General features: G+C 39.8%; 1 protein-coding gene and 1 pseudogene across 1 annotated transcript in view; both read left to right on the top strand.

The window, feature by feature from the left end:
* The window catches only part of LOC135228291 (sterile alpha motif domain-containing protein 1-like), a 56,130-nt gene extending 38,002 nt beyond the window's left edge, over positions 1-18,128 (top strand). Inside the window, exon 5 of the mRNA XM_064272986.1 lies at positions 17,981-18,128. Within this exon, the coding sequence (XP_064129056.1) occupies positions 17,981-18,043 (63 nt within the window). The 3' untranslated portion in view covers positions 18,044-18,128. The remainder of the gene's footprint in view (positions 1-17,980) is intronic.
* Positions 1,423-5,735, top strand: LOC100664174 (CCR4-NOT transcription complex subunit 11-like; annotated as a pseudogene).
* Positions 18,129-27,588: the final 9,460 nt, after the last annotated feature.

The raw sequence follows: 27,588 nt of genomic DNA on the forward strand, positions 1-27,588 counted from the left end.
ACTGTGAAAGCCGAGAATTTCAGTCATTGATTGGGAAAGAAAGAAGATAGTGCTTGTGTGATGCCCCTTGGAAGATCCCTACAGCTCCTGAGATAGTCCACTTGGGAACAGCAGGGTGTACCTCATCAAAGAAGTTTGGTTTGGGATTTTTTTTTTTAAATAATTTTTATTGTGCTTTAAGTGAAAGTTTACAAATCAAGTCAGTCTGTCACATATAAGCTTATATACACCTTACTCCATACTCCCATTTACTCTCCCCCTAATGAGTCAGCCTGCTCCCTCCTTCCAGTCTCTCCTTTCGTGATGGTTTTGCCCATTTCTAACCCTCTCTACCCTCCCAGCTCCCCTTCAGACAGGAGATGCCAACACTGTCTCAAGTGTCCACCTGATACTAGTAGCTCACTCTTCATCGGCATCTCTCTGGTTTGGGATTTTTTTAATGGCTAATGACTTTGAGTATTTTTTTCATGTACTTGCTGGCCATTAGAAAGTCTTCCTTGGTAAAGTGTCTATTCAAGCTTTTCACCTGTTTTTTTGATTGTGCTTTTTTTTTTTTAATTGCTAAGCTGGAGAAGTTTTTATAAATTTTGTATACTAGACCTTTATCAGATATAGGGTTCCCAAATGTTTTCTCCCACTCTGTAGGCTGTCTTTTCACTTTTTTGATAAATTCTTTTGATGAACAGAAATATTTAATTTTTGTGAGGCCCCATTTATCATATTATTACATCTGATAGCTTATCAAAAAATACTTAGTCATTATATATTCTTCTATGAAATTCATTGTTTTCATTTTCATTTAAGGTCCTTGATCCATTTTCAATTGGTTTTTGTGCATCATGTAACAGTTAGGTCCTAGTTTATTCTTCTGCATGTGGATATCCAATTTTTTTCAGCACCATTGACTGAAGGGACTTTTCCTTCCCCAATTGGATGAATTTAGAATCTGTGTTGAAAATCAGTTGACCGCATATCTATGGATATATTCCTGTACTCTGAATTTTATCCCACTGGTTTATACGTCTATTATTATACAAATACCAGGATGTTTCAATTACTGTAGCTTTGTAGTATGTTTTGTAGTATGAGTTTGAGCCCTTCTGCTTTATTCTTCTTTAAGATTACTTTCACTCCCTGGGGTCCCTTGCCCTTCCATATAAATTGGAGGATTGCCTTTTTCTTTTCTGTCAAGATGCTTTTGTAATTTTGATGGGGATTGCCTGGAATTTAGAGATTGCTTTGGGTAGTATTGACATCTTAACTGTATAAAGTCTTCCAACACAGAATATCCTTCAGTTTTTTTTTGTTTTTTTTTTTTTTGGTTTTTTGGGTGGTATTGACATCTTAACTATATAAAGTCTTCCAGCACAGGATGTCTTTCAATTATTCAGGTCTTCTTTGATTTCTTTTAGCAACGTTTTATACTTTTGTGTAAATAGGTATTTTATCTTCCTAATTACATTTACCCCCGTTTATTCATAGGTATTTTATTCTTTTAAATGGTAATGTTTTAATTTTTCTTCTTTTTGCAGATTGCTAATGTACAGAAACCATGCTTATTTTTATGTATTGACCTTACACTCAGTTGCTTTGCTGAATTCATTTATTAGTACTAAGAGCTTTTTTGTAGATTCTATGGTGTTTTCTATGTATACAATTGTCATCTGCAAAAAGGGATAGTTTTACTTCTTCCTTCATTATTTGGGTACCTTTGATTTTTTCTCTCTCACCGAATTACTCTAGTAGGACATCCAGAATGATGTGGAATATGAGTGGTGAAAGTAGGCCTCTCTGTCTTGTTCCTGAACTTAATGGGAATGTTCTCAGTCTTTCTCCACTGAGTATCACGTTGGCTCTGGGGATTTTTGTAGATGCCCTTTATTATATTGCGAAATTTCCCTTTTATTCCTACCATTTATTTATTTACCAGAAGAAGTAGAAAGTATTGGGGGGCTCTGAACCTGCTAGGGGAGGGGCAAGCATTGCCTGGTCCATAGTTTTACTATAGTTTTCAAGGAGAGATTGTCTTGACTCAGTTTAGAGCCCCTGGCTGGAAACTAGTCAGTTCACCTTCTTTAGCAGCTGATTAACTCCACTCTCCAACCATAACCCGCATCAGGTTCTCATACTCCTGTGCGTTATGCACCTGACTTAATTATCCTGGGTCTGGTTCCAAACACCTAGGAACAGCCCCTATGCCCCTAGATCCACAGAATTATTCAAGTTGGCCAGTCCCCAGGAAGCCTGCACAACCTGGCTAAACCCACCTGTTTGTCATACTTAAGCTGCCTCCTACAGTCCCAGCCTGTCTCTGGGTATAGCCCCTTGTGTGGTCCTGCACAGCAGGCTTCTCTGGTTGGGAGCTGTAGGTAACAGAGTTTCACCCAGTGTCTTATAATTTGGAACAATGGGACATAAAAGAAGCCTGCTCAGATAGGAGACCAAATGAAGCCCTAGAAATACAAACCTCCACCACTTAGTAAACTCAACAGTGTATAAACTCACCATGTGGTTAGGCACTGACTACACATTACACACTGTTAAGGACAATGACTGTTAAGAAAGAAGCATAGTCATGGTTCTTAACTTCAGTGAAATAAAACTTGACACAATAGATGTTCATTGTTGTTACTAGGTGCCTTGAGTCAGCTATGACTCAGGTGACCCCATGTAGAACAGAATAAAACATTGCCCAGTGCTGTACCATCTTCACCATCATTGGTGTTTTCGAGTCCATTGTTGTGGCCAATGCCTTCCAACCTAGGAGGCTCATCGTATTGCACTACGTTGGACAATATTCTTTTGTGATCCATAGCGTTTTCATTGGCTAATTTTTAGGAATAGATCACCAGGCCTGTCTTAGTCTGGAAGCGCCACTGAAACTTGTCTACCATGTATGATGCTCCTGGTATTTGAAATACCACTGGCATACCTTCCAACATAATACGTAGCAACACGCAAGCTACCACAGTATGACAGATCAACAGACAGGTGGTTGAGATGTTAATCACACTTGATAAGTACTTGATTCTCCAACAATGCCCAGTTGAGTTTATACTATGAGCTAGAGCCATCAGAGCATATGCTAGTGTAAATATATTTTAATTCTCTGTGTTTGGAATTAATATGTTTTAGTAACTTATAAATAGAAAATTATGTTAAATTATCTTATTGCGAGATGTTTAATACTATCTCTCATTTGTATAGCACCTTAGAATTTTCAAGGCATTTCAGGAAACATCTTCTAACTACCTATAAATTAGGGAAAGCAGTTATTATTATTCCCATGTTACTCAAGAAGAAACTAAGACTTACAGAGGTGAAGAATCATGTCCAAGATCAACACTCTGGCCATTAAAAGATTAGAAGTCAAAGACTCCAGGATGCAGCCTGATCTAGACACCACCTTACCTCTTAGCTGTTATTGTTCTTAGCTGCTGAGGAGTGACCCCTCACCCACCACGTGGTGACCCTGTGGCATAAAAGAATACCAGATAGTTGTGATTCACAAGGCTTTCGTTAGCTGATTCTTACCCTGGAAGCTCTGCTGATACCTGTTCAGCATCATAGCAACATTCAAGCCTCCACTGACAGATGAGTGGTGGCTGCACATAAGATGCATTGGCTGGGAGTCGAACCAGGGTGCCTCACATGGAAAGCAAATATTCTATCACTGAACCACCTCTGCCTCTTACCTTTTAACCAGGGAAGTATAATCAGCAGTATTGTGGCTGAGCAGTCTAAGGCACTAGATTATGGCTCCAGTCTCTCTGGGGTCATGGGTTTGATTCCCACTGATGCCAACTGTATTATTGGGGCCCTGGTGGGTCAGTGGTTAAGTGTTTGGCTGCTAACCAAAATGTTGGGAGTTCAAATCCACCAGCCACTCCTTGGACAGCCTGTCGGGCAGGACTATTGTGTCCTATAGGGTTGCTGAGTTAGAACTGACTTGATGGCAGTGGGTGTAGGACAGTATGTTGTTGTTGTTAGGTGCCGTCGAGTCAGTTCTGACTCATAGTGACACTATGCATGACAGAATGAAGTACTGCCCGGGCCAGGCCATCCTTACAATCTTTGTTATGCTTGAGCTCATTGTTGCAGCCACTGTGTCATTCTACCTTGTTGAGGGCCTTCCTCTTTTCCGCCGACTCTGTGCTTTGCCAAGAATGATGTCCTTCTCCAGGAACTGATCCCTCCTGACAACATGTCCAAAGTATGTAAGATGCAGTCTCACCATCCTTGCTTCTAAGGAACATGCTGGTTGTACCTCTCCCAAGACAGATTTGTTAGTTCTTTTGGCAGTCCATGGTGTATTCAGTGTTCTTCACCAACACCACAATTCAAAGATGTCAATTCTTCTTCCTTATTCATCGTCCAGCTTTCATGTGCATTCGATGTAATTGAAGATACCATTGCTTGGGTCAGGCGCACCTTAGTCTTCAAAGTGACGTCTTTGCTTTTCAACACATTAAAGAGGTCTTTTGCAGCAGATTTGCCCAGTGCAATGCGTCTTTTGATTTCTTGACCACTGCTTCCATGGGTGTTGATGGTGGATCCAAGTTAAATGAAATGCTTGACAACTTCAATCTGCTCCCTGCCAGCCCCTTCATTGCCAGTTTCAAGCACCTGATCAACCCTGTGAAACCTGCACGTGGCGGCCAGGAGCCGGACTGGCCCCCATTTTCAGGATTTTTCTCTCCTATAACTCCAACAGAAAATTTTTTTTTCTTTCCCAGCTGATGCTGGCACCACCAAGGGAACTCTTCTAAAAGACACCTCGCCAGATTGCTTTCGTGGGTGTTGGAAACAGGGTCCAGTCTGTGGACGTAAATGGGCTTCAGATAGCCTTAGCTGAGTGCCAGTCAGAATTTCCAACCAGAGTAAAGCTAGCTTCCCTAGTATTCTCAGTGGCCCAGACCTCAGTTCTTCTAACTCTGGATTTCATAGCTTGATTGTCTCTCAAAACACAGAAGCTTTAGTCAGTGGATCCAAACCCCCTATTGAAGGCCATTTTTGGCCAGGGTTTGTCTAACACCTCCACTCCACATTTGTGAGGATGAGTTGGTGTGGCTAAATCCAACGGAGACTGACCATGCAATTCAGTGGGATACATCAATGTGTGTTAAGAATAGCACTGGTGTAGAGATGAAACAAGTAATGGCCAAAGCCTTCAAACACGCCTTATCATCTCTTCAACAAACACATTCCTTGGTGAGTTGGAAAAAAATGCAAAACTTCTTTATCATATTGGCCTGATTCCAGCCAATCTTCCTGATCTCTTGGAAAACAACTCTCCAGTTGCTATAGAAATGTTGCTGAAATTAATGCAGTCGAACCAGATAACCAAGTATTTTTCACGCCTGGTCAGTGTGGGCACGTCCTTACATTCAGTGAAATTTGTAAATTACCTAACTACCGCTGTTGATCTACGTCCTGAATTTATCTACCTTTATGTATCAAATTTCATCTCTACTTGTGAACAATTTAAGGGTCATTTGGCGCACCTTGTCTATGTCTTCTTCCAATCCTAGATCCGTAACAAAATTATTAATGTGCAGGACTTATTTATAGAAGTACAGGCGTTCTGTATTGAATCCCGTAGCATACGAGAAGCTGCTGGCCTTTTCTGGTTGTTGAAGACCGTGCATACTGGGGAAACCCCTTCTGAGACTAATAATAATAGTAATAGCTCATTGAAACTACACCATTCATTGTTCATCCATACCGTGGTTTAATTTTTAAAACTGTTAAAACCCTGAGTGGATTGCTTAGTGTAGTGCATATAAACAATACTTTATCAACTTTAAGTTTTACTTTCCTGGATGACTTTTTACCTTGAGATGAATTTTTGGTAAAAACTTGAGAAAACTGTGCCTTTTAGGTGTCTTGTTGGTAATCATCCATGGGAGGAACGGTTATTCCAGAAAACTATTACTGCAAAAGAGCAGATGAGCAGTAAAGAGCAAAGCGCCTGTTTTTGTTTAAAAGTCACGTTGCAGACTTCTGATAATTCCTGAATCCAGTTTTCCTGAGGTTCCAGTGCTAATGTATTTCACGAGAGTAAATTAAGATATTCTTAAAAATTTGTGATCCTATCCTTGATGTGACATTAGGCAATTGTTTTGATTCCTCAGGGGACTAAGAGAAATTTGATTCTTCAGCCCAGTTGTACAGGTAACTCTTAACTTCTTATTAAGCACCATCTGAACCAAGGACACACTTGTAACTTTATCCTCTCTTATCATGAGGATTACAAGACAACAGAGTAAATGTATTCCTTGGAACTGTTATAAAAACATGGGAACTATTAGAAAGTTTTTTCTAGGCCGAAATAGCTGGTACAGTTTTCTGTTTGTTTCTTTGTTTGTTTTCCCTCTCAAGACATTTACTAGTTCTTCTGTAATTATTGTTGTTAGTATAAAATAGTCATTTTTGTAAGTTTTTTTTTTAAAGCAAAAATGCCAGTTAGTGCTTTGAAAGGAATACTGTTTCAAATAGTTTGCTGAGTGTTGTTGTTGTTGTTAGGTGCCATTGAGTCGGTTCCGACTCATAGCGACCCCACGCACAATAGAACGAAACACTGCCCAGTCTTGCGCCATCCTTAAAATCGTTGTTATGATTGATCTCATTGTTGCAGCCACTTTGTCAATCCACCTCATTGAGGCTCTTCCTCTTTTCCACTGACCCTGTACTCTGCCAAGCATGATGTCCTTCGCCAGGGACTGATCCCTCCTGACAACATGTCCAAAGTATGTAACACAGTCTCGCTATCCTTCTAAGGAGCGTTCTGGTTGTACTTCTTCTAAGACAGATTTGTTTGTTCTTTTGGCAGTCCATGGTATATTCAATATTCTTCCCCAATACCACAATTCAAAGGTGTCAACTCTTCTTCGGTCTTCTTTATTCATTGTCCAGCTTTCACATGCATATGATGCGATTGAAAATACCATGGCTTGGGTCAGGCACACCTTAGTCTTCAGGGTGACATATTTGTTCTTCAACACTTTGAAGAGGTCCTTTGCAGCAGATTTGCCCAATGCAATGCCTCTTTTGATTTCTTGACTGCAGCTTGCATGGCTGTTGATTGTGGATCCAAGTAAAATGAAATCCTTGACAACTTCAATCTTTTCTCTGTTTATCATGATGTTGCTCATTGGTCCAGTTGTGAGGATTTTTGTTTCTTTATGTTGAAGTGTAATCCATACTGAAGGCTGTGGTCTTTGCTCTTCATTAGTAAGTGCTTCAAGTCCTCTTCACTTTCAGCAAGCAAGGTTGTGTCATCTGCATAACGCAGGTTGTTAATGAGTCTTCCTCCAATCTTGATGCCCCGTTCTTCTTCATGTAGTCCAGCTTCTCGTATTATTTGTTCAGCATACAGATTAAATAGGTATGGTGAAAGAATACAACCCTGACGCACACCTTTCCTGACTTCAAACCAATCAGTATCCCCTTGTTCTGTCTGAACAACTGCCTCTTGATCTATGTAAAGGTTCCTCATGAGCACAATTAAGTGTTCTGGAATTCCCATTCTTCACAGTGTTATCCATAGTTTGTTATGATCCACACAGTCAAATGCCTTTGCCTAATCAATAAAACACAGGTAAACATCCTTCTGGTATTCTCTCCTTTCAGCCAGGATCCATCTGACATCAGCAATGATATCCTTGGTTCCACATCCTCTTCTGAAACCGGCCTGAATTTCTGGAAGTTCTCTGTCGATATACTGCTGCAGCCGTTTTTGAATGATCTTCAGCAGAATTTTGCTTGCGTGTTATATTAATGATATTGTTCTATAATTTCCACATTTGGTTGGATCACCTTTCTTGGGAATAGGCATAAATATGGATCTCTTCCAATCAGTTGGCCAGAAAGCTGTCTTCCATATTTCTTGGCATAGACAAGTGAGCACCTCCAGTGCTGCATTTATTTGTTGAAACATCTCAATTGATATTCCATCAATTCCTGGAGCCTTGTTTTTCACCAATGCCTTCAGAGCAGCTTGGACTTCTTCCTTGAGTACCATTGGTTCCTGATCATATGCCACGTCTTGAAATGGTTGAATATCGACTAATTCTTTTTGGTATAATGACTCTGTGTATTCCTTCCATCTTCTTTTGATGCTTCCTGAATCATTTAATATTTACCCATGGAATCCTTCACTGTTGCAACTCAAGGCTTGAATTCTTTCTTCAGTTCTTTCAGCTTGAGAAATGCTGAGCGTGTTCTTCCCTTTTGGTTTTCCATCTCCAGCTCTTTGCACATGTCATTATAATACTTTATTTTGTCTTCTCGAGAGGCCCTTTGAAATCTTCTGTTCAGCTTTTTTACTTCATGAATTCCTCCTTTTGCTTTAGCTGCTCAGTGCTCAAGAGCAAGTTTCAGAGTCTCCTCTGACATCCATCTTTTTCTTTTCTTTCTTTTCAATGACCTCCTGCTTTCCTCATGTACGATGTCCTTGATGTCATTCCACAACTCGTCTGGTCTTCAGTCACTAGTGTTCAATGTGTCAAATCTATTCTTGAGATGGTCTCTAAATTCAGGTGGGATATATTCAAGGTCATATTTTGGCTCTCGTGGACTTGCTCTGATTTCCTTCACTTTCAGCTTGAACTTGCATTTGAGCAATTGTTGGTCTGTTCCACAGTCAGCCCCTGGCCTTGTTCTGACTGATGATATTGAGCTTTTCCATCGTCTCTTTCCACAGATATAGTCCATTCGATTTCTGTGTGTTCCATCTGGCGAGGTCCATGTGTATAGTCGCTGTTTATGTTGGTGAAAGGAGGTATTTGCAATGAAGAAGTCGTTGGTCTTGCAAAATTCTATCATTCGATCTCCGGCCTTGTTTGTATCACCAAGGCCACATTTTCCAATTACTGATCCTTCTTCGTTTCCAACTTCTGCATTCCAATCACCAGTAATGACCAAAGGATCTTGATTGCATGTTCGATCAATTTCAGACTGCAGCAGCTGATAAAAATCTTCTATTTCTTCATCTTTGGCCCTAGTGGTTGGTGCGTAAATTTGAATAATAGTCGTATTAACTGGTCTTCCTTGTAGGCATACGGATATTATCCTATCACTGACAGCGTTGTACTTCAGGATAGATCTTGAAAGGTTCTTTTTGATGATAAATGCAACACCATTCCTCTTCGAGTTGGCATTCCCAGCATAGTAGACTATATGATTGTCCAATTCAAAATGGCCAATACCAGTCCGTTTCAGCTCACTAATGCCTAGGATATCGATGTTTATGCATTCCATTTCATTTTTGATGATTTCCAATTTTTCTAGATTCATACCTCGTACATTCGAGGTTCCGATTATTAATAGATGTTTGCAGCTGTTTCTTCTCATTTTGAGTCGTGCCACATCAGCAAATGAAGGTCCTGAAAGCTTTACCCCAACCATGTCATTAAGATTGACTCTACTTTGAGGAGGCAGCTCTTCCCCAGTCATCTTTTGAGTGCCTTCCAACCTGGATGGCTCATCTTCCAGCACTATATCAGACAATGTTCTGCTGCTATTCATAAGGTTTCCACTGGCTAATGCTTTTCAGAAGTAGACTGCCGGGTCCTTCTTCCTAGTCTGTCTTAGTCTGGAAACTCAGCTGAAAGCTGTCCTCCGTGGGTGACTCTGCTGGTATCTGAATACCAGTGGCATAAAAAAAAAAAAAAAATTTTTTTTTTTTTTTCATAGCTTCCAGCAAATACAGCAACACACAAGCCCCCACAGTATGACAAACCGATAGACGTGTGGGGTAGTTTGCTGAGTGGTTGCTATTATTACCCTCATGTGTGTGGTAGGGTAAAGGACATGTTTGAGAAGCATTAGAGTGAGGTGGTATTGTGTGGACTTTTAGTCTTCATTTAACTCTTGGACAACAGTGCCTTGCACTGAAGTTCTTTTTCATTTAATGAAAAAAAAAAGTGTATATGTGTATATAAGGAGCGCTTGTGGTACAGTGGTTAAGGCGCTTGGTTGGGAACCAAACAGTCAGCGGTTGGAACCCACCACCTGAACCCACCATCCTCTCCACAAGAGAGAGATGTGGCAGTCTGCTTCTGTAAATATTTGCAGCCTTGGAAACCCTATGGGGCAGTTCTACTCTGTCTGTAGGGTAGCTATGAGCTGCAATTGTCTGAACAGCAATGAGTATGAGTAAGGTAGTCAATCATCTGAATATATGTAAAGCTATATGTCAGGAACAGTTCCCTGGATACTGCAAACAGTTAAGTGCTAGACTACTACCCAAAAGATTAGGGGTTTGAACCTATCCATAGTATCTTTGGAATTAAAGCCTGGAAATCTGTTCCAAAAAGACCACAGCCTTGAAAACCCTATGCAGCGTTCGACCCTGCACACAGGAGGTAGCCATGAGTCAGAATCAACTCAATGGCAACAAACAACACAATGTCATGATTTTTTTTTTTTTTGCTTAGTATAAAGATCTTAGAAGTTGTAAAGAATGTGTGTTAATGCTTTACTGTTGCTATATTATTAAAATAGATTATGCATAAACTACTTCTTAAATTTGAATTCTTTTATATTAATTCCATTAAACTAGACCCCTTAAATCAGGAATATACTTTCCAGGGTTTGTATTCAAAAGCAAATTAATTCAGAAAGAAAAAAATAACTAAATATAAAGAAAATAGAACAATCATAGGTAGATTTCCTTGGAAAACTTTTATTATATCATTCATACTGAGGTTTACAAAATATGTCACCTAGTTTAATAAATATTGACTCTAGTTCTAGTAGGGTGAATTTTTCTTTGGGGACCAAAGAGCATTTAGGAGCTGACATTCTTCTCTTGACTGTTTGCTTGGTTTTCTTGGGTATTAAACATGTCATGGATTGTAAATGCTAGGATTCAGAGTCTGGCAGATGAGTTGTCCCTGACACATACCTTCTCTGCTAACTGCAACAACAGTAAGTGTGATGGTCAAGGTTGTGTATCAGCTTGGCTGGGCCATGATTCTCAGTGGTTTGGCAGTTGTGATGTAGTTTGACAGTCATATAATGATGTGATCACTTCCATGATGAGATTTGATATAATGTGATCACCTCCATAATAGGATCTGCTATGAGTGAAATGTTGGTCAAGTGGCCAGCATGGAATATAAGTGGACATTCTGGCAAGGTTCATGGTGTTTTGCTGGGTTTATATCCTGCAGCTGGCTCCTGTTCATCTAACCTCCAGTTCTTTGTACTCGAGCTAGCAGCTTACCTTTGGTCCTCCCTGCTGATCTTGGGATCCATCAATCTTTACAGCCTGTGAACAAGAGCCCTGCTCTCTGTCCGGCCAAAGTTGAGTCCTCCAGCCCCTGTGGCTACATGAATCAGGAGAACCAAGCTTCTATCCTTACCCATGGATAACACAGCTTCTACAAACCTGTGAGCCGTTTCCTTGATGTAAATTTCCGTCTCTCTATATGTTTGTAAGCCTTACTGGTTTTGATTCTCTAGAGAACCCAGCCTAAGACAGTAACCAAAACATCAACTGCAACCATAGGTACAACCTGGGAAGGCACCACTTGCAGTATGCTTACCTGGAGGTGGGTGATGGGCTGAGTGTTTTCAAGTATTATCTCACTTAATTATTACTCCAGCCTTTAGAGTTAGGCTTTACTAAACCAGATTTAAAGAGGAAAACCCTGCAGCTTACAGCAGAGTGTAACAGCTAAGACCACATGCTGGGAAGTGGTAGAGCTGGGATTTGGCTTCTTTACCCAGGTCAGCCTCAATGTCCAGTTTAAAGGTTGTGGACAGACATTCTGAATTTCTTCTTTGAAGCATGCAGGGGAGGTAAATGTTTCATCTGCAATTGGCATAGCAATTGTTCACTTTTGAAAAATGGTATTGATGCAGGCAGAGATTACATTGTAGCTGAAAAAGAGAGAGAAGATTAAATGATTCAGAGCTGGCATTTCATTTGCTAGCAATAGAGGAAATGTTACCAAATCTGAGAAATACAGTGGCATTGTAATTGACTGAATTCACCAAGGTATTTCAGTTTTCTATAGTATTTTCGTTTGTGGGTAAAAAAGGCCGCTCAAGTGAGAACAAGCAAAAGCGCTTTATTCAGAGCTGGCTATGACAAAGGAGTCAGCCACCATCACTTGTATTTTACAGAGACTCAAAGGCAGGCAGTGGAGAGGGAATGTTTAATTGTGGGAAAAAAGAAGGCTGCTTAATGTATGCTGTAATTGGAGGTTGCTGGCATGCGAGGCTGGAGGAAGGCTAAGGAGAAGCAGGGCAACCTACATAATTGGTTAGGGGAGTATATTTCTCTGATTTCAAGTTGGGAATGAAGGCAAAAAATTAGGGAAGCTGGCAGTTATTGACCAAGTCCTGACCATTTGAGGGCTGATTACTCCAGAAACTGTGGTTTTTAGAACTACCTCATAGGGTTTCTAAGGAGCAACTGGTAGATTTGAACTGCTGACCTTTTGGTTAGCAGCCAAGCTCTTAACCAGTCTGCCACCAGTTCCAAATTGTAACTATCTACAAGAATAGACTTGACAGCAACTGGTACCTACCTTAAAGGCCCATGCAGGTAGGGGTGCTACCTTTCTGTTATTTACATTTCAAAGAGATGGATCCTAGGCTCTTGAGAAGACCTTCCTGGGTTGTAAAACTGGCAAGTTTATTTACTCCTTTAAAAGAATATATATGCATTTCAAAGGAGCCCTGGTGGTGAAGTGGTTAAGAGCTTGGCAGTGAACCAAAATCTCCTTGGCAGTTCAAATCCTCCAGCCAGTCCTTGGAAAGGCTTTAGGGCAGTTCTTCTGTCAGTATAGGGCCACTGAGAATTTAGAATTGCAAGCGCTCTAAAGAAATGCTGTAAGAAAGAAAAAAGAGAGACTGGTACTCTTTTTCTTTTTGCACAGGGGTGGGCAGAAATGTATGTGTGTGTTTTTTGTTTTTTTCCCCTTCTTTTTGATTTGTATTCACCCTTATAGTTATTAAGCATGATGCAGTGTTTAAAAAGCAAAATAACAATAACTAGGCAACTGTCATTCTTGATTGAATTAATTACTCATGTCTTTCCCATACCTGGTCTACTCCATGCATTTGTGTCAGTTGCAGGCCCCAGGCATCCAGGAGAGTTAGTCATTCCCCTGAAAGAGAGTCTTAGAAAGCAGCAACTCTGTTTGCTCCCTAATTTCATTACTGTTAAATAATGGAGGCTCTTAAATTGTCAGCTTAAGATTTACAGAATAGGTAAACCACCCCCAAAATACTGCATTATATTTTTACATAGAATTAAGATAATTTTAACTCTTTTCAGTAGATTTCAGAAAGAACTTAGAGGTAGAGCCCTTAGGTCTTATTTTCAGAACATAAACTGATAGGTTCCTTGGATGGGACTGCATTTTTCTTTTAAAATGCAACATTATTTTTTTTTTTTTTATACTTAGTGGTGTTATAACTTTTTTGCAGCATCTGGTGAAAACAGGATAATAAATCAGATTAAGACTATGTTGCAATGATTACAAAAAAAGGAAATACAAAGCTTCAAGGGCAGAAACTTGGGCCTTTGACCCTGAAATCATAAGGAACGATTGGAGCCTATCAAACATTTGACCTTTTAGGAAACTGTTGTTCCATGAAATCTACTGTCAAAGAGAGAAACTGAGAGCAGATATCTTGTGGGAAAAAAGATCCAGAGTACAGCACTTGATTGCTATTCAGAAACTTAAATCATTGAAAGACATCACTTGACTGGTAATTACAGGCTTATATCATCCAAAGGTGTTACTTGATTGGTAGTAGATCATTTTAAGGCAGGACTTCCTGTGTCAGGAGCTGGTAAGACAGGGCTTTTTTTTTTTTTTTTTAACTTTTATTGAGCTTCAAGTGAACGTTTACAAATCAAGTCAGTCTGTCACATATAAGTTTACATACATCTTACTCCGTACTCCCACTTGCTCTCCCCCTAATGAGTCAGCCCTTCCAGTCTCTCCTTTCGTGACAATTTTGCCAGCTTCCCACTCTCTCTATCCTCCCATCCCCCCTCCAGACAGGAGATGCCAACACAATCTCAAGTGTCCACCTGATATAATGAGCTCACTCTTCATCAGCATCTCTCTCCCACCCACTGTCCAGTCCCTTTCATGTCTGATGAGTTGTCTTCGGGAATGGTTCCTGTCCTGTGCCAACAGAAGGTCTGGGGACCATGGCCGCTGGGATTCCTCTAGTCTCAGTAAGACCATTAAGTATGGTCTTTTTATGAGAATTTGGGGTCTGCATCCCACTGATCTCCTGCTCCCTCAGAGGTTCTCTGTTGTGCTCCCTGTCAGGGCAGTCGTTGATTGTGGCCGGGCACCAACTAGTTCTTCTGGTCTCAGGATGATGTAGGTCTCTGGTTCATGTGGCCCTTTCTGTCTCTTGGGCTCTTAGTTGTCGTGTGACCTTGGTGTTCTTCATTCTCCTTTGCTCCAGGTGGGTTGAGACCAATTGATGCATCTTAGATGGCTGCTTGTTAGCATTTAAGACCCCAGATGCCACATTTCAAAGTGGGATGCAGAATGTTTTCATAATAGAATTATTTTGCCAATTGGCTTAGAAGTCCCCTTAAACCATGGTCCCCAAATGCCCGCCCTTGCTCCGCTGACCTTTGAAGCATTCATTTTATCCCGGAAACTTCTTTGCTTTTGGTCCAGTCCAATTGAGCTGACCTTCCATGTATTGAGTGTTGTCCTTCCCTTCATCTAAAGCAGTTCTTATCTACTAATTCATCAATAAAAAAACCCTCTCCCTCCCTCCCTCCCTCCCCGCCTCGTAACCACAAAAGTATGTGTTCTTCTCAGTTTATACTATTTCTCAAGATCTTATAATAGTGGTCTTATACAATATTTGTCCTTTTGCCTCTGACTAATTTCGCTCAGCATAATGCCTTCCAGGTTCCTCCATGTTATGAAATGTTTCACAGATTTGTCACTGTTCTTTATCGATGCGTAGTATTCCATTGTGTGAATATACCACAATTTATTTACCCATTCATCTGCTGATGGACACCTTGGTTGCTTCCAGCTTTTTGCTATTGTAAACAGAGCTGCAGTAAACATGGGTGTGCATATATCTGTTTGTATGAAGGCTCTTGTATCTCTAGGGTATATTCCCAGGAGTGGGATTTCTGGGTTGTATGGTAGTTCTATTTCTAACTGTTTAAGATAACGCCAGAGAGATTTCCAAAGTGGTTGTACCATTTTACATTCCCACCAGCAGTGTATAAGAGTTCCAATCTCCCCGCAGCATCTCCAACATTTATTATTTTGTGTTTTTTGGATTAATGCCAGCCTTGTTGGAGTGAGATGGAATCTCATCGTAGTTTTAATTTGCATTTCTCTAATGGCTAATGATCGAGAGCATTTTCTCATGTATCTGTTAGCTGCCTGAATATCTTCTTTAGTGAAGTGTGTGTTCATATCCTTTGCCCACTGCTTGATTGAAGACAGGGCTTTTGTTGGTAGGAACTCCGAAGGCAAGACTTCCTGTAAAGCAAGCTCATAAGGCAATTGCCTTAAAAGGATATAAGTGTCTTTCTTTGATTAGTTATAGTGTGTTGATTATGAGGGTATGTGATAAAGGGGTGGGGGAGTTCACAGTGTAGTTACCTCATCATTACCGAACATTCCTCTATTAGAAACCATAGGGAAAATGGCAGTTGCTAGGGTGGAAATGGAACTAGCTTCAGAGGAGTAGCACTCAAACCTCAAGTTGGACACTTCAGATCTTCTCAGGTATTTTAAGTTTTAAAATTCCCTTATGCAAAAATATCAACAAAAAATGGATGCAAAAATCATGTTTAAAAAAAACTTCCTTTGCTCTCATTATGCCCCTGTGTGGTTAGAACCCAGAGACTGCTGGGAAACGCATTCCTCCCCCTGAGGCAGGTAATGTGGGTATGTTATCCTTGATTTCCCCAGAAGCTACCTGCAGGTACCTTTAGTTCTTAGGTGATGCATGAGATGGGCCTTGCTGGGAGCAGCCCTGTTTGTGGGGACTGCCTGATTCAAGAACACTGAAATTGAAATCTGGTCCTGGCTGTGCTATATAAGTGCTACCCTACCTCTTCAGAGAATCTTTTACCTGCCTAGATTTTGGTTTTGCATTTATAAATTAAGTGTTTTGAATGACAACACTTTTCATGTCCCTCTAGCTCTCAAATTCTAGGGTCTAGGGTTCTTACTGTAACGTGATGGGAATGGGTCCTGCGCGGTGTGACTCCTCGAGTTAATTGACAGAAACCGGGCCTTTAAGAAAGACAAAGTGGACTTTATTGCAAGCCATTCAAGCAAGGAGCTCAGAGTCTAAGCCTCAAATCAAGCTCCCCGTGGTTGGGGATTTTAGGGCAGTTGTAGGATTCAAGATAGGGAACTCCTATGCATAATTCAGGAAGTTTTTGGAAATAGGTGGGCAATTTCAGGAACTAATTAACATGTATGGGGGTACAGTGGGGGTGCAATATGACAGCTTGAGGTTATGACACATGATGTTTATCTAATGATAGCTTTCTGGCATATCGCTTATGTCTGAATGGTCAGGGGAGTGGTTGGTGAGTGAGCTGTGAAGCTGGTGTTGAGCAGAGAAGCAGTAATACAACTTTCTGTTGTTACACAGAAATATCTTACCAGGAAATCACAGGTCTGGGGGAGGGGGTCATGGGAGGAAGAGGAACAGTTTAACTCTGTTGGTTATATTACTGTAGATTTTTTTCAAGTTACCATTCTGATTAATTATACTTAATAGGGTGATTACATGGGAGTATCCTGATTAATTTGAGATTAGGAAAAAGAATTTAGTTTCCATTTGCTTTCTAAAAGCAAGCCTTTTGAGGGTACCGTGTATATATATATATTTTTTTATGTATATAGCTAACGGCAAAATAATTTTGATTTTCCTGGAATCCAGGTTTTTGTGTTCATGGAATTGGAGTGACCCACACAGGCCATCCAACCTTAGGTGTCCTTTTGAACCTTGATGGAATTGGTTCCCTGGAGTCACCTTCAGGTCAAATAATAGCTTAGTAGGAACAGTTTAACAGAGGAGTTTGGCCTTAGGCTTTGGGTTCCTTTGGAAAATTATCTATGTGCAGCCAACTTCAGAAGCAGAAACTCCAGCATCTGACTAGAGGCTGTTTTAAAACGGAGGTATGGCATGTCCTTGGTGACTGTTTTCTGTAACCTACCCTGTGCTTTGATCTTATCTTCTGAGAAATTAACCTAACGATGACCTATATAATCTGTTTTCACTGTCCCCTCTTCAGAGTGCCTTCCCAACATGTTCAGGTGACACTGCCTGAATCAAATCTTATGTGCTCACAATAAATATATTTCGTTATACTAATTTTTGGTGTTCCACTAAACGAGAAGGTCGGCAGTTCGAATCGACCAGCTGATCCTTGGAAACCCTATGGGGCAGTTAGTTCTACTCAGTCCTATAGGGTAGCTAAGAGTCAGAGTCAACACAGTGGCAACAGATTTGTTTTTGTTTTTGATGCTCGTTTAATGGTGCCAGTGAAATTGAACCAGTTACCAATCACCTTAGAGTTGACTCCACCTGATGAGAATACCAATGTCAGAGCAAAACTGTGCTCCATAGGGTTTTCATTGGCTGATTTTTTAGAAGTAGATCTCCAGGCCTTTCTTCTTAGGTGCCTCTGGTAGACTCCAACTTCTGATTTTTCAGTTAGGAGCTGATCATGTGAACCCATTAATTGTTTGCAGGACCCAGGAGCTCCATTAAATTTAAACTACTTTGGAAATGAGGAAACTTAGACAATGACAGCTAATCCCTGAATTGAGGGTAAATTGTCACATCTCAGTTAAATATCAGCAGTTTTGTGAAAGAAGGCAGCCTTTTGCATGTTAACAAAGGGAACCAGGCGTTGCTTATTATCGTGAGAGGTGACAGTGTGAATTGAAGGCTGTATTCTGCAAATACAATGATCTCTTTTGCTGTTTTCTCCCAGGGTTTTCCAGGAAATACCAAAGCAGACAGTGTGGTGCACTATAGACTCCAGCCTCCCATCTAAGCCAGGTTCCTGCACTTTCTCCCTGTAGCCTCGAACCCGAAGGGCTGGATTGACATTCTGATTGGAGTGTACGGTTGTACATATTGTAAGTGCTGTTTCTTTCTTTGGAAACCCTGGTGTCATAGTGGTTAGGAGCTACGGCTGCTAACCTAAAGGTCAGCTGTTCGAATCTACCAGGTACTCCTGGGAAACCCTATGGGGCAGTTCTACTCTGGCCTATGGGGTCTCTGAGTTGGAATCGACTCAACGGCAATGGGTTTCTTCCTCTAGTGAAATCAGTCTTGGCATGAGATGTTGTAAAAGCCAAGCTGCAAACTGAATTTGATATTCTTCAACCTTTTCAATAGCTGTGCAAGTAGAACTGGTTTTTATGGAAAGCTTTTTCTGTCCACCTATGGCTACAGTGTTTTTAGAGGAGAACTTGAACTGAGTCTTATTTATCTTTAGATTCCCAGAGTTGAGCAAAGTTCCAGCTCTGTAATAGGCATTTAATATAACTAATGAAATTTAAATTAACTCCCGTGACTGATGGTGCTGTTTTCTGACGTGAAGGTGACGGTGCAGACACAGGAGTGCCTGCTCGCTATAGATGTCCCCCTTTTTCCTGACTCAGTTTCCCCTCTACCTGACTGTATGTGCATCCCTCCAAAATCTTCATTTGCACTGTAAGTTCATCTCATGTTCACTTGGTAGGAACATCATTCATAGTATTATGTTGACCTCTCTTCTGTTTCATTTTCTGGAGTAAAAGTAATGGAATTTCAGGTAAACACGATCTTAAGTACAGATATCAGTGTAGGCAGTGAAATAAAATGACAGGACTGCATTCCGTAGTTCCCATTTGGATGATCCAGGATGTATGTGATTCAAGTTACTGTCAAAATGAAAAAACTAAATATTCCTGTGAAGAATTTGAGAATAACATGAAAATACCCAGGGGGTGTGTTCTGAGCTTTGGTTTTTGGTCAGGTGGGACTCGTCAGTTGTCACTGTGGTCAGGCCTCACTCACTACCTCGTTAGAGTATTAACCTTCCAGAGTATTGATTTTCTAAAACAGAATAATAGTATCAACCCTTTAATATCTCACATTCTGTTCTTTACTGACATCTTGATATTTAACCCTACAATGTTGCAATTAATTCAGTATATTGGACTTCCATTCTTCTTCAGAAAATCAAAACCATTGATTCTGACTCCTGAAGACCCCACAAATGGCAGAGTATTCTGCTCCATACGGTTTCCTTTGCTGTGGTGTTAACAGAAGCAGATCACCAGACCTTTCTTTCACAGTACCCCTGGGTGAGTTTCAACTTCCAGCCTTTAGGTTAGTAGTCAAGCACAAGCCATTTGATCCCAGGGACCTTTCTTCTTCAGAAAAGCAAACTAAACCTTAGGTTAAGAAATTTGCTTGACTCTGTACAGCAAAAAAGAGTTGAATATAGGATTTTAAAACAGATGTGTAATTTCCAGATGCTCTTAACTCTGAATTCTTCGTATATTTATTCATTCTTTCAGTTATCAATCATGCAAGAATTTACTGGACACTTGTTATTTGAAAGACATTAGGTGTTGGGGGTGATTTACAAAATATCTTTTCTCTATTTTCTTTATCAAGATGAGCACAGAAAATATAAAAGTGTACAAAGTAAGTGTAAAAGATTGCAGCAGCAGCATAGGGCCTAAAGGATAAAGTGGTAATACAGCTATGATGGTGTAAGTACAGTTGTACCCAGAGCTTTGGATGTCAGGTTCTGGTTGTCGGGGAGGGAGTTCAATGAGGGAAGTGGTGCACAAGGTACAGGAGCAGGGACCTAGGGATGCTGCTGGTGCAGGAAGGTCAGTAGGTGTTATGGCTTACAGTAAGTAGTAGAAAGATCTAGTCGGCCGAGAAATTATGAGAGTTTTCTAAAAATGAGGCTCTTTTAAGAAATTCCAGGCTGAGTTAAGGGATAGTATTTCCATGTGGCTTCATTCCCCCTTTCTAATGACATCTCAGACATGCTCCAATTTTCACCCAGTTTCCTAAAACCACCTTTTATGTCCAGTGTTTGTATTTCCATGGAATATTATACATAGAAAGTATTGCTTTATTATCAACCATGATTTCTTCCTTCCCCTGGTCATTTCTTTCCACTTCTTTGTCTCTTGGATTGGTAAATGTGCTCACTGCTGCAGTGGCTAAGATGCTGATGTTTAGAGTTTCTCTTTGCTGCCACAAAATCAGCTGCTTCTCCCATTACTGTGGAAACAACTTCACATTTACTGACTTCAAAGCAGAACCTGCCCTTTGAGGGAGATTTCCCACATGAGAGGGTATTACTCCAGCTCCCTGGGTTAGGGGTCAGGACCGGGAAGATCAAAGCTGTTGCCTGATCCCTGGAAGAACTAGTTGGCCATTCAGCTGTAATGAGACCTGCTGGCATCATAAGAGCAGCAAACACAAGCTGCCAGGCACAGAAGGGCCTGGCATAAATATTCAGACAAATACTATATCACCACTTCTTGAAACTAACTGAAAGTGCCCCCTTTAACAGTAGTGTCTCTGTATTATCTTTATTATTAATAAGTGTTCATGCATAGCACTTTGCAGTTTTAATGTTGACAGTAATATAATACTATATGGTTTATTACTAAAAATAATTGTTTCTTTTGCATGTACACTACCTTTTTTTATTTTGCATGCTTATGTTTTCCTTTTTTTTTTATCGCACTTTAGATGAAGGTTTACAGAACTAACTAGTTTCTTATTAAACTGTTAGTACACATATTGTTTTATGACATTGGTTAACAACCCCAACAAGTCAACACTCTGCTTTCTCATCCTTGGGTTCCCTATTACCAGCTTTCCTGACCCCTCCTGCCTTCCAGTCCTTGCCCCTGGGCTGCTGTGCCCCTTTAGTCTCATTGTCCTTCACGGGTCTGTCTAATCTTTGAGTGAAGGGTGAACCCCTGGAGTGACTTCATTAGTGAGCTAAAAGGGTGTCCGGGGGCCACACTCTTGGGGTTTCTCCAGCCTCTGTCAGGCCAGTAAGCCTGGTCTTTTTTTGTGAGTTAGAATTTTGTTCTGCATTTTCCTCCAGCTCTGTCTGGGACCCTCTATAGTGATCCCTGTCAGAGTAGTCAGTGGGTTTGCATATGTCTATTCATGTGATGACTCTTATTTCTCTAGGATATATTCCTAGGGGTGGAATTGCTTGATCGTATGGTATTTCTATTTTTAGCTTTCTAAGGAAGCACCGTATCATATTCCTAAAAGGTTGTATCATTTTGCATTCCTAACAGCAGTACATAAAAGTTCCAATCTTCCCATAGCCTGTGTCCAGCCCTTTTTTTTTTTTTTTTTTTTTTGATTCATGCAGGTAATGCCGTGGTGAGATGGTATCTCATTGTAGTTTTGATTTGCTTTTCTCTAATGGCTAGTGATCTCCAGCATTTCCTCATGTGTCTGTTGGTCACTGGAGTGTCTTCTTTGGTGAAGTGTCTGTTCATTTCCTTTGCCCATTTTTTAATTGGATTATTTGTCTTTTTGTTGTAGATGTATTGGATTTTCCTGTAGATTTTGGAGTTTAAAACCTGTGTCAAATTTGTAATAGTCAAAAATTATTTTCCCAGTCTGTAGATTCTCTTTTTACTCTTCCAGTGAAGTGTTTTGATAAGTGTAAGCATTTAATTTTTAGAAGAGCCCAGTTATTTAGCTTATCTTCTGGAGTTTGTATGTCGTTAGTTATGGTTTGTATCCTGTTACTGCCATGTATTTGGGCCTCTAGCATTTATCCTATTTTTTCTTCTATGATCTTTATAGTTTTTGACTTTATATTTAGGTCTCGATCCATTTTGAATTAGTTTTTGTGTGTGGTGTGAAGTGTGGGTTCTGTTTCATTTTTCGGCAGATGGACATCCAGTTTTGCCAGCACCATTTGTTAAAAAGACTGTCTTTTCCGCATTTAATGGACTTTGGGCCTTTGTCAAAGAACAGGTGACCATAGGTAGATGAATTTGCATCTGGGTTCTCAGTTCTGTTCCATTGGTCAACGTATCTGTCATTGTACCAGTACCAAGCTGTTTTGACTACCATAGCTGCATAGTAGGTTTTGGGGTCAGGTAGTGCGAGTCCTCCTACATTTTTCTTCTTAAACAGTGTGTTGCTTCTCTGGGGCTTCTTCTATTTCCATATAAAATTAATGATTAGTTTTTCCATCTCATTAAAGAATGTTGTTGGTATTTGGATCGGGATTGCATTGTATTTGTAAATTGCTTTGGTAGACTTGTCATTTTCACAGTGTTGAGTCTACCTGTCCATGAGCATGGTATGTTTTTTCTTTTGCATAGATCTCTTTTGGTTTCTTGCAGTAGTGTTTTGTAGATTTCTTTTTACATGCCTATTACATCCCTGGTTAGATTTATTTCTAAGTATTCTATTTTTTCTAGGAGCTATTATAAATGGTATTGTTTTCCTGATTTCCTTTTTGTCGTTCTCTTTATTGGTGCATGGGAATCCAACTGATTTTTGTATGTTTATCTTATATCCTGCTAATCTGCTGAACCTTTCTATTAGTTCCGATAGTTTTCTTGTGGTGTCTTTTGGATTTTCTATGTATAGTATCCTATCATCTGCGAATATGGAGAGTTTTACTTCGTTAACAATTTGAATGCCCTTTGTTTCTATTTCTTGGCTTATTGCTCTAGCTAGACATTCCAGAACAATGTTAAATAGGAATGTTGATAAATGATCCTTGTTTTGTTCCTATTCTCAAGGTGGGTGTTTTCAGCCTCTCTCCATTAAGAATGATGTTGGCTGTTGATTTTGTAAAGATGTCCTTTATTGTGTTGAGGAATTTCCCTTCTATACCTACTTTGTTGAGAATTTTTATCAGGAGTGGGTGCTGTGAAATGCCTTTTGTGCATCAGTTAAGATGATCATGTGATTCTTTTATTTATATGGTGGGTTACGTTGACTAATTTCCTAATGTTAAATCATCCTCGCATATTTGGTATGAATCTTACCTTGGTCGTGGTGTATTATTTTTTTGATATGATGTTAAATTCTATTGGCTAGAATTTTGTTGAGAATTTTGCGTCTATATTGATGAGAGATATTGATCTGTAATATTCTTTTTTGTCATGTCTTTCTCTGGTTTTGGTATCAGGCTTATGCTAGCTTCTTAGAATGAATTTGGAAATATCGCTTCCTTTTCTGTGTCCTGAAGTAGTTTGTGCAGTATTAGTGTAAGCTCTTCTCTGAATGTTTGGTATAATTCTCCAGTGAAGTCATCTGGGCCAGGTTTTTTTTTCTTTTTTGGAAGTTTTGTTTTGTTTTTTATTACTATTCAGTCTCTTCTCATGTTATGGGTCTCTACAGATTTTCAACATCATTTTGTATTAGTTTGGGCAGTTAGTGTGTTTCTAGAAATTTGCCCATTTCCTCTAGGTTTCCAAATTTGGTGGAGTACAGTTTTTCATGATACTCTGTTACAATCCCTTTTACTTCAGTTGGGTCTGTTGTAATTCCTCCCCCCCCCCCCATTTAATTTCTGTTTTGGGTTATTTTAATCCTCTCCTGTTTTTGTTTTGTCATTTTGGCCAGTGGGTGTCAATTTTGTTGATATCTTTCACAGAGCCAACTTTTGGTTTTGTTGATTCTTTGTATTGTGTTTGTATTCTCTATTTCATTTATTTCTGCTTTAATCTTTATTATTTCCTTTCTTCTGGTGGTTGTGGGCTCTTGTTGCTATTCTCTTTCTATTTGAGTTGTATAGCTAATGTTTTGATTTTGTCCCTTCTTTTTTGATATGTTCATCTATGGGTATAAATTGACCTCTGAGAACTGCCTTTCCTGTGTCCCAAAGGTTTTGGTATGATGTGTTTTCATTCTCATTTGAGTCTCAGAATTTTTTTTCTCAGTTATTAATTTTTTTGAATTCTACTTCAAGTGAAAGTTTATAAATCAAGTCAGTCTCTCATTCAAAAACTTGCATACACCTTGCTATGTACTCCCAGCTGCTCTCCCCCTAATGAGACAGCACACTCCTCCTCTCCATCCTCTATTCCCCTTGTGCATTTAACCAGCTCCTGTCCCCTGTGCCTTCTCATCTCATCTCCAGACATGAGCTGCCCAGAGTCTCATGTGTCTACTTGAGCCAAGAAGCTCACTCCTCACCAGTATCATTTTCTGTCTCATAGTCCAGTCCAATCCCTGTCTGAAGAGTTGGCTTTGGGAACGGTTCCAGTCTTGGGCTAACACAAGGTCCGGGGAACATGACTTCCAAGATCCCTCGAGTCTCAGTCAGACCATTAAGTCTGTTTTTTTTTTACATGATTCTAGGAATTTTTTTATTCCATCTCTGATTTCTATTACCCAGTGGTATTTAAGCAGGGTGTTATTCAGTTTCCATGTAATTGATTTTTTTTTCCTTGCTCTTCCCGTTGTTAACTTCTACTTTGATGGTGTTGTAGTCAGTGAAGATACTTTGTATTATCTCAGTGCGTTGGATTTTGTTGAGAGTTTCTTTGTGGCCTAAGATGTGGTTTATTCTGGAGAATGTTCCATGTGTGTTGGAAAAGAATGTGCACTTTGCAGCTGTTGGGTGGAGTGTTCTATATATGTCTATGGCGTCAAGTTGGCTTATTGTGCCCTATTTTAGCTCTTCTGTATCTTTGTTGCATTTCTTCCTAGATGTTCTGTCCTTTACTGAGAGTGATATGTTGAAGTCCCCTGATATTATTGTGGAATTGTCAGTCTCTCTTTTCAGTGCTGTTAGAGTTTGTTTTATGTATTTTGGAGCCCTGTCATTGCATGTGTAAATATTTATTACAGTTATATCTTTATGATGAATCATGCTTTTAATAATTTTACAGTACCCTTTTTTGTCTTTTATGGTGGATTTTGTTTTACAGTATATTTTATCTGAGGTTAATATCACCACTCCTGCTCTTTTTTCCTAGGTGTTTGCTTGATATGTTTTTCCCATACTTTGATGTTTAATAAATTTACATCTTTGTTTCTAAGGTGAGTCTCTTGTAGACAGCATATTGATGAATCCTGTCTTTTTTATCCATTCTGTCACTGTCTGTCTCTTTATGGGCACATTTAGTCCATTTACTTTCAGTTTAATTATCGATAGGTGTGAGTTTGTAGCTGTCATTTTATAGTGCTCTTTTGGTATAGAGCAGACTCTTCTGGTATGAATTCCTTTTGTTAGTGGATTTTTTTTTTTTTTCATTTCTTTTGTTTTCATAGGTTGTGTTTTAACTGAGACTTTGTTTTTCTTCTTTACTTTGATGAGTAGGTTTGTTAACTTTCTTTGTAGTTACCTTGAAATTTAACCTTATCTTCCTTTAGAAATTTAGAAATTTCTATACCTACACAGTTATTCCCTCTTTTATTGTTCTCATGTTGTTGTCATTTACAGATTAACCTCTCTGGTTACCTGTTTTAAATCTTTTGGTTTTGAATAGTCCTTGAAAATTCATTTCCTAGGCTGGTGTCTGGTTGATGCAATCTTACATCCTGGATTCAGGCTGTCCTGTGATGTTATTTGTTCTCAAACTGAAGGACTCCCTTTAATAATTCTTGTAAGTTTGGTTTCAATTTTGCTGATCCTGTGTTCCATTGTTTCACACCTGCTCCTCAGACCTTCTATGACACTGTCCATTTCTGAAATCTTGTTTTATCTTTTAGATTTGTAATTGTTTTTGTATTGTTTCTAGTTGTAAATTTATTTTGACATTTTGTTTCTGTATTATTTTCCTGAATTATTCCATTTTTTGTTTGTATTTTCAATGAATTTGTCTATTTTTCCACCATTTTTGTCTGCTTTTTTGGTTTAATTCTTGGATAACTCTGAATATTAAAGATTTTAATTCCCTATCTGGTAGTTCTAGTGCCTTTTGTTCTACTGGAAAGTCATCTGGTATTTTATTTTGGATGCTACTGGAAACATCCTGTCTTTTTTTTTTTTTTTTATGTTTTGATATTGCCTGCTGTCTTCAGGACATTCAGTAGTTATTTTCCTCATTTATTGATTGTGGATTTGTTTGTTTTTCCTGCTTTTTTGTTTTATTTGGTTATGTCTGAGCAGGGAGGCTGTGTGTTCTTTGTTCTTTGCTCATCTGTGGGCATGACTCTTTTCACCTTCTTGCCTAATGGGCAGGATCAGTCACTCCGCTGTGGTGCAGCAGGGCAGGTCCAGCTGAAGGGGATGTGCTGGGATGGGTTGTTTGTGGTACATACTACAGCCAACAAGGTGGGCAGGCACCAGCAGTCTGTGCCTGTGCTGCTCAGGGGTGTGATGTTCAGTGCACGGTGCAGGAGGGAAGTTGTAATGTGTGGCGCTAACATGGGTATGGGAAAGAAGAGAGAGAGGAAAGAGAAATAGGAGCCAAAACAAAGACACAAAACAAACAAAAAGAGTGCTAAGGGAACTTGCCATTGGAGTGAAGAGATGAGAAACCAAGAAATGGAGAAAAACAAAAAGAGGAAAGGAAAAAAAATAGTAGAATAAATAAAAATAAGAAGAACAGAATAGCCCCCAGGAATCCCACCAGTGTTGCTCTGAAGACTAGGGATCGGCTCCCAGACCATGCAGTACAGCCTGGCTAGAAGGGGCTCCCAAGCCGTGAAAAGAAAAAGAAGGACAACCAAACAAAACAAAACAAATCAAATACAACAACAACAAAAACAGATCCTCTTCCAAGCCAGTTGAGCGACCTCAGCCAGCTATGAAGTGGCAGAGGCCAAGCAGCAGGGGGGAAAAGGATGGGGGCTTGGGAAGCATATATCACTTGTTATCGGGTGCTCTGTCTCCTGCTGAGAGCTCCACAAAGCTGCTTTCCTGTACTCCCTGTCAGCTGATCTTCAACAGGAGTCCAAGATGGCAAATCTGTGCTGTGTTAGCTGAAGGGGGACCTCTGCACGTATGTCTCCTTGCTCTCTGTTCTCTATCAGTTTCTTATGCCATTCAGTGCTTGGCTGAGTTCTTCATCTCTTCATTTGACACTTGTCTCTGTTTTACTTAGTTTTTTGGCTCTTTGCTCTGGAGGGATGGCATAGTGCTCCTGTCTATAGCACCATGTCGGCTCTGCCTCTACTATTACTGTTAGCTGTCTAATCTTTAAAGTCTTTTACAAACAACCATTATTGTGAAGATGAAATAAAGCTAACGACCTCATTTTCTGAGCATGTGAAATTCTGACCTAGAGTGTTTTGTAAGCCTTTGCAACTTATGATAGGTTTTATAGCTATGCAGAGGAAAAAAATTTCTTCCAAATATAAATAATGCAAGCACTATAATTTAAAAGAAAAAATATATTGAAGCATTAAAAGGGATAAGAACAAAAACCCTAGATATGTTGTTTAATACTAAAATCTCTCCCTCAGCTCTCATAGTAGTGATGGTTCTCAGCAGTACAATTAGGAGATGCCGCACAACTGACAGAGAGAGAGAGAGAGAGAATAGATGTTGCGTGGGGATACCTTGCCTACTGACGTTTTCGAGTAAATGGAAAACAGGTACCTGTCCTGCTCTCCCAGTGCCTTGAACCTGTC

This window comes from Loxodonta africana, chromosome 20 (assembly GCF_030014295.1).
Source record: "Loxodonta africana isolate mLoxAfr1 chromosome 20, mLoxAfr1.hap2, whole genome shotgun sequence".
NCBI classification, from domain to species: Eukaryota; Metazoa; Chordata; class Mammalia; order Proboscidea; family Elephantidae; genus Loxodonta; species Loxodonta africana.